We start from the raw sequence: 12,974 nt of genomic DNA on the forward strand, positions 1-12,974 counted from the left end.
CCCCTCTGGGAACAGCGGGAACAGCGGAGCCAGCTCGGTTCCCTGGCAACATCCAGGGAAGAATCCGCGCCGCTCACTGGCTCCCTTCCGCCCTCCTCCCTCCCGCCCGCCTGCGGGGGCCGGAGGCGGAGGCGGCGCAGTCCCATTATAAAAAGCGACAGAGCGCAGGCAGCGGCTGCAGCGGCAGGCGGGCGAGGGGACAGCTGGAGCCCCGACGCGTGGCCTGAGCCCAGACCTTCGGCCACTCTCCACCATGGCTCCCATCGCTCCCCAGTGGCTGCTGCGTTTGGCTGCTTTCTGCCCACTGATGGTCCCGCTGGCTGGTGAGTGGGGCCGGGCCTCGGGTGGAGCAGGGTGGGGGAGCCTCAGACCCTCTTCTGCCCCTGGGGACCCCCATACCCTGCCTGAGAAAGGCACAAAGCACTGTGAGGGAGGGGGCTTGGTCCCTCCCCTGCTCTGGACGCAGGAAGTCTCCAGTGACTGCCCCCGCCGTGCGCAGGGAGCCAGGAAACTTCAGCATCGCAGCAGGCAGAGGGGTTCAGGGTGGCTCAGGGTGCCAGGTACGGGTGTGCAAGGAGGATGGAGCTGGGGGATGATGGGGTGCGGGGGAGGGAAAGGGCCCAGCTGGCATCGAGCTGGGTTTCCCTACCCAGGGTTAATGTGTAACCCGCAGCCCTGGCCCCGTGCCCAGCCAAGGTTGGGACTTTCTCCTGGCTCTGTGGTAAAGCCCAAGACTAGTGAAGGTCAAGGTCATCGCAGCTCATGGTCAGGGCTCCTTGCTGCTGTGTGGTTCTGTAGCCCCATCCCTGTGCCTGTGCCTGCCCCATCACACGCTGCTCCTCCCCTGCAGTCACTCACAGCTGGAGCCCAGGACTGATAGGGCAAGGTGTGTCCATCTGTCCTACTTAGCCTGGGCAAGGCGGAAGCCCAAGCAGGCTGAGCCGTGGGCCCCAGGCTGCAGGGCTGCAGATTGGCTGTAGAAGGGGGCACGGACTCCCGCAGACCACCTCTGGGGGCCACCCGGCCTCGGTCTGCCCGCTGGAGGCAGCCCCTTCCTCTCCGAGTACTGGGGCTGCCTGGCAGGCTGGTGCTCAGAGAAGGTGGGACTTGGCCTCAGGGCACACAGCAAGGCTGAGAGCACAAGAACCAGACCCGAGTTGTCAGAGCATCTCGGTGGCACAGACTCGGCAGGGGGCAGGGCGCAGAGGGTGAGTGGGTGGGTAAGTGGGGGTGGGCCGGGTGCTGGAGGCTCCTTGCCTGTGGTCTTGGGCCGTGGGGCCGAAGGCATTTGGGGATAGCGAACCCTGGAAGAGGGGGAGTCAGTTGGAGGTGGCTTTGCCATAGCCTCACAGTGTGCCACTGAGCAGGGTCTTGCCTTCTCTGGTCCCAGATACTGCACCTTTAAATACAGCGGTTGCCTCCCTGGGTGTGTGTGTGTGTGTGTGTGTGTGCATGCACATGTCCACCATGGCATTTTGGAAGAGAGAGGAGGAAGAGGGTCCCTTTGCTAAGCCCAGGGGCGTGGAGGATCTGCGCTAGGCGGGTGGGGGTGCCCTGGTTAGCAGCCCAGGCTTCAGGACCTCAGGCCCTGCCGCACCACTGGTTGTTGACTTGTCTGGGAGCTGCTGGGCACCAGCTCTGAGCCTCAGCTCCTCCTCCTTGAAGAGGAGCCCCTGCAGAGCCCCCGCGGGAGGTGGGTGGGGGGCTTCGGGGCGGCTGCGTCACTTCGCACATGTGGGTTTGTGGGGCTGTGGGGCGGCGGCTCCTGCGCTTTATATAACAAACCTGCAGATGCAAGTCGGAGCCGTGACGCACTCACTCCCACTCAAGTCCCGACAAGAAAGACGGAATCTCTGTTTGAGGCTGCTGTAGTCTGCCCCATGCCTAGCGCTGGGGGCGGCTGGGGGAAGGCAGGGGAGGCAGCAGATTCAGGCCTCTGTCAAGTTGAAATAGAATTCCTCCTGTCACTCAGCACCTAACATGGGCCAAGCATGCTTTCCAGTGCTGGGGCCACACTGGAGGATAAGGCAGCAGAAGACCCCAGCCCGAACCCCAGAACTGGAGTCCGGCTGGAGGAGGCGGACAGTGCACACAGGACATCAGTGCATGGGAGGGAAAGCACAGCGGTCAGAGCTGGGGCAGGTGTTTGGGCAGTGATGGAGAGGCCGCTTGGGGTGCACACATCCCATTACCCTGGGTTTGAGTGACAGCTCCGCTGGACTCCAGCTCCCTGCTAATGGGCGCTTGGGGAGGCAGCAGGCGATGGCTCAAGTACTTGGGTCCCTGCCATCCACATGGGGGACCCAGCTGGAGTTCCTGGCTCCAGCTTCAGCCTGGCCCAGCCCCTTGTTTGTCTCTGTCTCCCTCGCTCCCTCTCCCCCCTCCCCACTGGGGGAGGGGAGGTGCTGCCATTTTAGCGGGGGGGGGGGGCAGCCTCACTGGGAAGGATGCGTTGCAGGGATCCGAGGGGCCCGGCTGTCTCTGGAACGGTGGTCCTCATTCCTCGTGGGTGACGGTGCCCCCGGGGACAGGTGGCAGCTTCTGGAGATGTTACTTTTTCTTGCATTTTTCAAAAGTGAACTAAACACTTCGATCGTGGAAGAGATATAATCTCCTACTTGGAATGACCATGAAAACTTGCAGCTGGCGAATGGCAGGCCGTGATGCCACACGCAGCTAACCCGTCTTTAAGCTGTGCCATGGCTCTTCCTGCTCTGAGACCTGGGGACACCAAACCCAGTGCTTCCCCCTCCCTGTTTGCAAACCTTTGAGGACAGACAACCCTCATCTCCCTGTTTCCAGAAACCACCACTGCCCACGCAGCCTCGGCCACTGCCACCCTGCCCTGGGGTGGGATCTCATGTCTGGCTGTCCAGGATCCGGCTAAGCGCTCCCGTTCCCTGTCTGGGCCTCACCACCTCAGCACCCACATGTCCCCTCCCTCTGGGGCCTTGTCCCTGCCCCAAGAAGTCCCCCAGAGGCTCCTGCCCGCCCGCAGCCATTCCAGCACAGACCATGCAGTTGGCATTCGCTGGTGGCACCGAGGCAGAAGCCCCTCCCTCTTGGCTGTGGCGGTCCCTTCTATCTGACCATGGCCTTGGCTCACCTGAGGGTCCGGATGGACACCTGCCCACTGCACCGCTACCCTCTGGGATTTCAGTAATGTTTTCCTCCAACCCCTGCAGCCTCCCTTTGTAGCTGCTTCTTCGAATGGCCACTTCCCCAGGACGCCAAGGGCTGGGCCCTCCTGACACCCCCGCACACACACACACATGCCTGGGTTTCAACCAACACCTCCACGATACCCCCAGCTTCTGGGAGAGGCATCCTGGCTTAGCCCCGCCTCTCTTTCCAGAAGCACCCCATGTGCCTTGGTCATTTCTGTCCCCTCACTCCACACACACAGACTCCACTGGGTCCTCTCTGCCTGCCACCACCACCACCGCCACCTTCATGCTCCCTAGTCGCACCGCACCTGTCGTCTGTGGAGCTGCCTCCAGGTGGCAGGAGCCCAGCCTTCTGGGGGTCAGCAGACACCCCCTCCCAACCACGCATGCGCCAAGGCAGAACAGAGCTGGCTCACAGACTAGAGCTCCGAACTTCCTGCTCCACGTGAGAGCCCGCACGAGGGCCCCGCTGCGGCTGAGTTTCCCCTCCATCTCGGTCCTTCTCTGGGATTGAAAGGGAGGCAGCCCGGCGAGGGCAAGAGGGGAGGCCATTCAGCGTCCCCCTCCGCCTAAGCTGTCTTTTTTTTTTTTTTTTTTTTTTTGACAGGCAGAGTGGACAGTGAGAGAGACAGAGAGAAAGGTCTTCCTTTTGCCGTTGGTTCACCCTCCAATGGCCGCCACAGCCGGTGCGCTGCAGCCAGTGCATCGTGCTGATCCAATGGCAGGAGCCAGGTACTTATCCTGGTCTCCCATGGGGTGCAGGGCCCAAGTACTTGGGCCATCCTCCACTGCACTTCCTGGCCACAGCAGAGAGCTGGCCTGGAAGAGGGGCAACCGGGACAGAATCCGGCGCCCCGACCGGGACTAGAACCCGGTGTGCTGGCGCCACAAGGCAGAGGATTAGCCTAGTGAGCCGCAGCGCCGGCATAGCTGTCTTCTTAGAAGAGGACAGCCAAGGGGCTCGAGGCACCGCTGCCAAGGTCATTTCCGGCTGGTGACAGGTGACAGGCAGGGCCGACCTCTGAGAGTCTGCTAGGGCATTTGTATTGGATGTACTGGTGGCACGGAGCAGAGCTTGGAGCACACGGGAGGGGAGACTTAGGAGGAGAAGCAGAAAGAGCGCCCTGTGGGTAGGAAGGGGAGAGCTAGAAGGAATGAGGGTCTCTGAAGTGCGTCAGAATGGGAGATCACGCATGACCGGGGCCCCGGAAGAGCCATCCAGCATGGGAACATGGGCCTTCCCGGAAGTGGGGATGGAAGAAATGGCTCAGAGTCTGAATGAGAGTTCTGAAGTCAGCCGGGGAGTGGGAGAACGTGGCTCTTCCTCCCGGGGGGCCCGGAGCCTTCCCGTCCACCAGGAACAGCAGGTCCATCCCTGAGCCACACGTGCCAGATTCAGCATGAGGACCTTGACCCCAAGTGCTGCCTGAGGCGTCTGCTTTTGAAAGAAATGGTGGGGACGGTCCTGAGCAGGAACGGGAGGGGGAGGGGCAGAAGTGCGCCAGGCGAGCCGTGTCCCCAGCAGAAGCCCCCCGGCCATGCACAGTTTCCGTTGTCATAAATGTCTCCGGTTGTCAGTTTGCGGGTGCTGCTGGCATCTAAGGTGGACAGGCCAGGGTGCTGATAAGGACGGTCCTCCACAGAGAGTGTCTCTCGTCCTAAAGTCCTGCTCCAGACTTGATATTAATTGGTAGTAACAAACCATTTTTTTAAGATTTATTTTATTTATTTGAAAGACAGAGTTACAGAGAGCAGTAGAGACAGAGAGAGAGGTCTTCCATCTGCTGGTTCACTCCCCAGATGGCCATAACAACCGGAGCTGCACCCATCCGAAGCCAGGAACCAGGAGCTTCTTCCAGGTCTCCCACATGGGTGCAGGGGCCCAGGGACTTGGGCCATCTTCTACTGCTTTCCCAGGCCATAGCAGAGAGCTGGATCAGAAGAGGAGCAGCCGGAACTAGAACCGGCGCCCATATGGGATGCTGGCACTTCAGGCCAGGGTGTTAACCTGCTGAGCCACAGTGTTGTCCCCGTAACAAACCTTATCTTTGAATGGATGCTAGGAAATGTTTTTTATATTTTTATTTATTTATTTGAAAGGCAGAGAGACAGAGAGGGAGAGACATACAGACAGGTTTCTCACCCACTGGTTCACACCCAAATATCTACAACAGCCAGGGTGGAGCAGGCCAAAGTCAGGAGCCAGGAACCCAGCTTGGGTGTCCTGCATGGGTGCCAGGGGCCTATACATATGAGCCATCACCTGCTGCTTCCCAGGGTGCACATTAGCAGGAAACTGGAGTTAGGAGCAGAGCCAGGACTCACACCCAGGCACTGCGATATGGGACCTGGGGTCCCGAGTGGGACCACTGCACCAAGTGCCTGCCCTGGAACTGGTGAAAGCAGGTGTGAAAGTGCTGAATGGGACATAGGGTGGGTGCTCAACCAAAAAAAACCCTGCTGCTTTGGGGGTGCTTTCAGGCTGGGAGTCCTCTGAGGGCGTGGGGCCTGGAAACCGGGTGGGCTCAGCATTTCTTGGTTGAATGAATGAATATGAGGAGCTGGCAGCATGTATTGGGATTGAGGTGTTCTTCATAAGTGAGGCACCAGCACCTGTGGGAGAAAGAATTCAAGGTTAAGAACAGAGGGCCTCAAGTCCTTGGGCCCTGCACCCGCCATGGGAGACCAGGAGGAAGCGCCTGGCTCCTGGCTTCCGATCGGCGCAGCGTGCTGGCCGTAGTGGCCATTTGGGAGGTGAACCAACAGAAGGAAGACCTTTCTCTCTGCCTCTCTCTCTCTCACTAACTGTGTGAAAACAAAACAAAACAAAACAAAACAAAAAAAAAAAAAAAAGAGGGCCTGGGTCTTCACCTACACTCAGAAGTGTTTCAAACAAGTGTTGACTGACTAGGAAGCGGATGGGTGGGTGCGTGCGTGACGGCTGAGAGGAAGGGGGTGAAGGATGGACAGGCGGCAGGTGGGAGAGTGGGGGGTGGGTGGTTAGGGAATGAGTAGGGGATGAGTAGGAGGTAGACAGGTGGGTGGGAGGAGACTGACAAGAGGGAGTAGCAGATGGAGAGAGGGGTGGGTAGGTGGGTGGATACCTCCCGAGTGCTGAGTAGATGGAGACTTCGTGTCATCCTGGGATTATTGATAGGGTAGCCACCTCGTGCTTGATGCTGGCAAACACCGCGACACCAAGACAGATGAGCTCCCCGGTGTCCTGACACTGGTGACAGAGAACAGATGACCGGCTGGCGGGAGGCATCAGCTCTGTTTACAGGAAAGCTGCAGCCCTGAGATGGGAAAGGCCTCCCCTAGGGTAGCTATGCAGCCTTCCTGGCAGAACCACGAACTTGAACCCGGCCAAGAGCCGGCCTTCTGGCAGAGGTGGGGACTTTGGGACTGGGTGGTCTTGTGGCTCTTTACGGCCCTGCAGGAGAGCAGTGGCCTTCCCCCTCCCTCTCTGTGCAGCCTCGTGTGCCTCCTCCTGTTTCGGGTCACACACAGGCACCACTGGGGCTTCCCCAGGAAGGCACCTGCCTGGCCTGTGCAGGGGACTGCCGCTGGCTACCCCCCCCCCCCCACGTCTTGGGGAAGCTGCTGCTGAGTCATTCCGAGGCTCCGCTGGGGAGGAAGGAGGGCCACCAGTTGACCGGGGACTTTCATATCCTGCTTCCTCCCAGATCAAGGGAAGCCCCAGGGCTCTGGGAGCCCCCGATGGCCCAGCCCAGGCCTGCAGGCCCTAAGCCACCCTTGCCACAGAGGGTGAGCTGAGGCTGGGGGGAGCGGTGGAGAGAGGAGGGGTAGCAGCTTCTAGAAAACCCAAGTGTGTGTGGCTGGGAAGGTGGAGCAGGTTGGTGGAACCCAGGTACTGGCTGGGGCCACCCAGGTCCTGGCTGGGGCCTCCCAGGCCCTGAAGCGCCAGCTACGATCAGCTTGCTTCCCTGACTGCTGCCCTATAAGTCCTGGCCTCCAGGGTCTTGCTGTGTCTGCACTTAACCTTGACCCAGATCGGAAACTCCAGTTCTTCCTTTTTTTAACCCAACATCCCCTGAGCTTACATCTAGCACAAAAAAAATCTGGACATTTTAGGAAGAGGGGAAGGCAGGAATGCAATGCTCACCACCTTGGGCATTTATACTGAATGCTTGGGCTGAGTTGCCCAGTCCCGGCTTGGGGTTTCTCTGGCTGTGCGTGGTCCCCAGCCATCTGCATGCCCTTGCTGGCCCGTCCCACGCTCTCCCTCTGCTTGCCCCCCACCTCTGCCCTCCTCCTTGCTCCTCGGAGGCACCCTCGGCTCTTGGGCAGGATGACTCAGGCCCTCGCAGCAGCCTTGGCTCCTAAGGGGCCATCCCTTCAGCAGCCCCGCCTTCCCCAGGAGCCGGGTGTGCTCACATGTTTCAACAAGTTTCTAATGTGCAGCATGGGCCTGGTGGCATGGGTGCATACCTGTTTCTATGGTTTTATATACGGCCATTGTGTTTGTGGATGAATGTGCGCCTGTCATAGGCTGGGCACAGGAGCTGTGGTTGGACGGAGGTCTGGGTGTGTCTCAGAGGTGGTGGAAATCCCTGCAGATTTGGGAAGAATAGGGTGTATGGGTGTTGGGGACGATACTGAGCAGGTGACTTACTGGGGTGAAGGCAGCGATGGAGGAGGATGGGTGGGGCCGGGAGCTGGGGGTGGGGGATTGGGAGGGTGAGGAGGGCCTGGGAGGAGAGCCTGTTCCATCACTTCCTGGTTACGTGACCTTGGGCAGATCCCCAATGTCAGACTTGTCCTCCTGCTTTTCCATGGATCAAGGATGGCAACTTCTCTTCAAAGATGAAACACTTCCCGCGCGCCAGACCGAAAGAGCTCCATAACTCTGTGACTACTTACAACAGTGCTCTGAGGCTGATACTGGTTTTGTCCTGATTTTATGGGTGGGGAAACTGAGGCATAGAGAAGTTTTGGAGGAAGGGGATGCTGAGGCTACCGCCTTAAAGCCAGGGTGTGCAGGACCTGGGTTCTGGCTTGGGCTGTGTGGCCAGGCCAAGCCGGGGTAGGGCCGGACAGCCTGATGCCCACAGACAGCCCTGCTGACCACGGCTCTCTCTGGACACAGGACAGCACCTTGGGGTGGCGAAATGCAGCATCATATGCAACAACATGACCCCGAAGATCCCCGTGGCTTTACTCATCAGCTATCAGTGGAACCAGGAATCTTGTGGCAAACCCGCCATTGTGTGAGTAGGGCCTCCGTGGCTGCCGATTCCCACCCCGGCCTCAGCAGTCCCAGGCCTTCCCCACACACATGCACGCCTGCCCGCCCCAACCCGAGGCCTCGACATGCTCTCCCCTCACTGCTGCCTGCAGTCCATCCTGCTGAACTCACTACCAGTGCCATGTGGCTTGGGTGGTGAGTGACTTCCTGTGTGGCCCAGGGTGGCTGGAGGGTGGCTGCCCCAGCTTGTGGCCTGCAGCAGCCACCAAGGGTGACTTCTCTCTGGGCAGAAGCACACTCACACAGCACGACCTACTCAATGGCAAGGTGGGCTGACAGCCGTCCAGGTGCCAACTGATCTCATATAAGTCCTGGCTTCACCTCCCACCGGCTGGGTGGCCTGGTCTCCTTGTCTGTCCGATGGGTTGCAGAATGCATGGAGACTGGGAGGAGATGGTATAACCAAAGGGCTGGGCAGAGCGCCTGGGAGCAGTAGGGCTTGAAAATAGCAGAGACGGGAACCCCCAACCAGGCTTTCAAGAGGGATCAAGCTGAGCCATTTCCTGTGGTTCTAGGGGACCCCCCCCCCAGCCATCCTGGTCACTTGCTTCTACTGGAGCCCTTAGCCCTGAGGCCTCTCCCCAAGACTGACTTTTGGGTACTGCAGCAGCCTCGGCCGGAAATGACCAGTAGCCCATGTGGTCTGTGTGGCTGGGGAAGGCCAGCGCCTCTCCTGCCCCACTGGTTTCGGCAAGGCGCAAGGCCCCAGTGTGCTCCTGTCGGACCCCTCCTCTCGCCCGGCAGGCCCCGCTCCCCGCTGAATACAACTGGCTTCTCGCAGAGAAGCAGAAGCAGAAGTGGGGAGCCCTGCAGGGTCGCTGCTTCCTGTGCCCGCTGGCTTCCCAGGGCACAAGGGCTTCACCTTTCTGAAGCAGGAGTGGACATGCGGTGCAGACACCCGCAAAACGCCAAGCACGGGCCGTGGCATGGGACAGTGGCCCCCAGCAGCTCAGAGCCGTGGCCTTGGGGGTGAGCCAGCCCCCACGCAGCTCCAGAGGGGAATCCAGATTGGAAAGGCAGTTAGGGTCCCAACAGGGCCACCATCTACAAGGCTCTAGCTAACAAGGAGCCCCTGAGCCCAGGAGAGGAGGGTAGGGGCCAGGGGGCGACAGTAGCCATGAAACCAAGGGAGAAAACAGTAGGCGGTGACGTCAAGTCCCTCCCCCCATGGCGCTCACCTGTCACATGCCTGGCAGCAGAGGACGCTTCCTGGTGAGGAGGCTCACAGCCCAGAATCCTCTGCCTCAACTGTAACTCTCCAAGGGGGGTCTACCAGAAGTTCATGGAAAAACACGCATGGATTTGGGCAACTTTTTGTGCCCAGTTAAGCCCACCTTCCATTCTGGTTTCCTGTGAACGAGCCGAAGTGCCTGTTACCTCCATGATCCTTTGCAGCCGCTCCTGCTCCCCGGCTCTGAGCCAGGTGCTTTAACTAACTTACCTTTTTCACAGTGACACAGAAGTAAAGCCACCGACTCATCTTTTAAATTAGAAAGCCCCTCACCCTGAGGCCCCCTCCAGATGCTGATGTTGGCGCCCCTCCCCCAGCAGCCACATGTCCCTTTCCCCACTTCTCAGTGAGGCCCCCAGGCTGCCCAGCAGGGAGCTAGGGAGCAGGATCTGCAGTCGGGCCCACTTCCCTGCAGAGCAGGTGCGCAGCGCCCTGTACCACATCAGCCTGGATTTCTGGCGTCCTGGGGGGTCACTGAGTCCCTCTCTTCCTCCCTTGTAGCTTGGAGACGAAGAGGCACAAGCGCTTCTGTGCTGACCCCCAGGCGCCATGGGTCCAAGAAGCTATGAAACACCTTGACCGCCAGGCTGTTGCTCGGACCCCAAACAGCGGCACATTCGAGAAGCAGATTGGCGCAGTGAAGCCCGGTGCCAGCACGGTGAAGCCAGGGACCACGGCAGCTCCCGGCGGGATGCCCGAACCTGCGGTCTCAGAGCCCAGACCCACGGGGGACAGCAGGAGCCCCGAGCCGACTCCCGCTCCCCAGGAGGCACAGACGACCCTGGGGACCTCCCCAGCACTGCCTGCTGGGGTGCCGAGCTCCTCAGGGAGTGGCTCCCTTGTCACTCAGAAGCCTCAGGACGGAAGGCCCCCAGTGGGGCCCACGGGTCCTGAGTTTGTCAACACGGCCCCTGTCTCCACCGCCGGCTCTTGGCAGACTTCTGCACACCAGCACGGGGCCACCGAGTCCCCCTCTGCTGAGACGCCCTCCACAGAGCACCCCTCCACTCAGGCCCTCACCACCTCATACCCAGCCTCAGAGGAGAACCTTGGGTCTGAAAGCCAATCTCCAGGGGCCCCTGCACTGAGCCCCAGGCCAGGGGACCCTCAAAGTACCTGGGAGACAGTGCCCGTGGTTGCTCACACGGGTGCCTTCCAGGATGGGGGTGCTGGCAGCACGGCCTACGCTTCTGTGGTCCCTGGCTCCTCTGAAGGGACCCCCAGCAGGGAGCCTGCGGCCTCAGGCAGCTGGACCCCCAAGGCCGAGGAGCCCGTCCATGCCACTGTGGACCCCCAGAGGCTGGGCGTTCTCATCACTCCTGTCCCTGACTCCCAGGCGGCCACCCGGAGGCAGGCGGTGGGGCTGCTAGCCTTCCTCGGCCTCCTCTTCTGCCTGGGGGTGGCCATGTTCGCCTACCAGAGCCTGCAGGGCTGCCCCCGCAAGATGGCGGGGGAGATGGTGGAAGGCCTGCGCTATGTGCCCCGGAGCTGTGGCGCCAACTCCTATGTCCTGGTGCCGGTTTGAGCCACTGCCCGCCAGCCCATGCCCATTTGTTTGATCAAGAGCTGGCTGGGGGCACCCCCGTCCTCCCTCACCTCTCCCGCATTCCGGCCTGGGCTGGGATCATCAGAACAGGGAGGCTGGACCCTCCCGGTGTGAATTGCTCCGAGCCCAGGGCGGCCCTTGGCCATTCTTGACCTCTTAGGGGAAGCAGGGGTGGCCTCCCAACTGCCCTGAAATCTGAAGACTCCTCAGCTGCTGGCTGGTTTGAGGCTCCCTCTGACACTGTCCCAGCCCCAGTGAACAATTATTTATTGAGTGCCCAGCCCCCTCGGACCCTAGACCTCCCTCTCAGCCCTCTCACGGGCTCCCTCCCACCCTGTTGCGTCTCCTGGTCCTGCTGCAGTTACCGGTCCCCGGCCACCTGCGGTGCTATCTCCCCGCGCCCACCTTGGGCCGAGCCCTTTCTTGCATGAGGCCAGTGCAATGCTTCCTGGGTCTGCTCCCAGCAGAAGTGCTGCCCTCCGCGAGGCATCGTGGGAAGGGGAAAGGTGACCTCATTGTTTGCCCTCCTCCGTCTCCAGTGTGCAGTGAAGGCACCTTGGCTGCAAGGCTGAAGGCTGGGGGTCTAGTCCTGCCTCGGCCCTCGGCCCAGCAAGGGCTTCCCCTCTGCAAAAGGGAAGAGGGGGTAAGCAGCCAAGGCAGTGGCCTGTGCCCGTGACGTCCCTGGCTGACCCCAAGCTCCCTTTCTGTAGACCCTGGGGCAGCATCACAGTCTGATCAGCAGAGTCCCTGAGCAGCGTGGCTATGGCCCCTGTGACCCAGGGAATCCGCAAGGGAGGAAGTGGTGAGCCCAGGTCCTGCCTCCCCCTCCCCCAGGTCAGGGCTGGGCAGGGGTGGGGTGGGGAGACTAGCGGGAGCAAGGAGGTCCTTCCGCATCTCAGCCAGGCTCACACCCTGCCATAGCCCCTCCAGAGGCAGGAGCAGGGGCGGGGACAGAGTGGACGTGGGCAGCAGGAAGGCCCAGGGCAAAGGTATGGGCGCCGTCGCTGCCCTTCTACACTCTGACTGCAGGCGGCCGGGCCCTGTGGTCCCCGGCCCCTCAGGCTCCTTCCTGCGGCCTGGGGTCCCCTCCCACCTCGGTCATCCCTGAAAACACTGCTCTGTGCACTCCAGGATCTTCTCCCCTCACCTCTGCCCCACCAGGGCAGGGCCCGGCATTTCTGGGTTGGTGTCCATGGGCCCCATCCAGGTGTGCTTCTAGAGGAGGGGAAGGTGTGATGACCTGAAGTCAGGGGTTCCTTCCTTGGCTGTGGGAGGGGGCCGGGCTGGCTAGCACCCCCTGACCAGTGCTCACCCCTCCGGGTCCCTGAAGGCAGCTCATCCCTCCCTCCATTGCCCCTGATAGTGACCCTTGCCCTCTCGTGGGCTGGGCTTCACCCAGTGCCAGTGACGCGCTCCCTGGCAGGTGCATGCTCCAAGAGGAAACCCCAGCCCCGCCCCGAGGGAGGAAGACCGGTTTCCCTGCCCACCTGCCCTGTGTGGGAGGCCCGGGGCCTGGCTCGGGTCACTGATGGCTCTGAGGCGGATGGCAGGTCTCATGCCCTGTGTCCTGGTCTCAGGCCCCCACCCCACCCCGTAAGGCAGCTGCTGTGGTTCCCTGGAGCCTGACATGGCCAAGGGCAACCTGGGGAGGGCGTTGGAAGGAATTGGTTGATCCTCCGGCTTTCCCAACCCTCATCACCAATGTCTGTGCCATTTTGTATTTTACTAATAAAATTTAAAAGTCTTGTGAATCAAACAAAA

The 12,974-nt window shown here is 60.9% G+C and overlaps 1 protein-coding gene across 1 annotated transcript; it reads left to right on the forward strand.

Moving 5' to 3' along the window:
- On the forward strand, window positions 1-12,974 carry CX3CL1 (C-X3-C motif chemokine ligand 1). Its single transcript, XM_002711541.6, has 3 exons — window positions 1-323; window positions 8,278-8,398; window positions 10,169-12,974. The coding sequence occupies exons 1-3, from the start codon at window positions 254-256 to the stop codon at window positions 11,190-11,192; spliced, it is 1,215 nt and encodes a 404-aa protein (XP_002711587.3). The 5' UTR covers window positions 1-253; the 3' UTR covers window positions 11,193-12,974.

The sequence above is a fragment of the Oryctolagus cuniculus genome, chromosome 18 (assembly GCF_051225735.1).
Source record: "Oryctolagus cuniculus isolate XC-2025 breed Fujian yellow rabbit chromosome 18, ASM5122573v1, whole genome shotgun sequence".
Taxonomy (NCBI): domain Eukaryota; kingdom Metazoa; phylum Chordata; class Mammalia; order Lagomorpha; family Leporidae; genus Oryctolagus; species Oryctolagus cuniculus.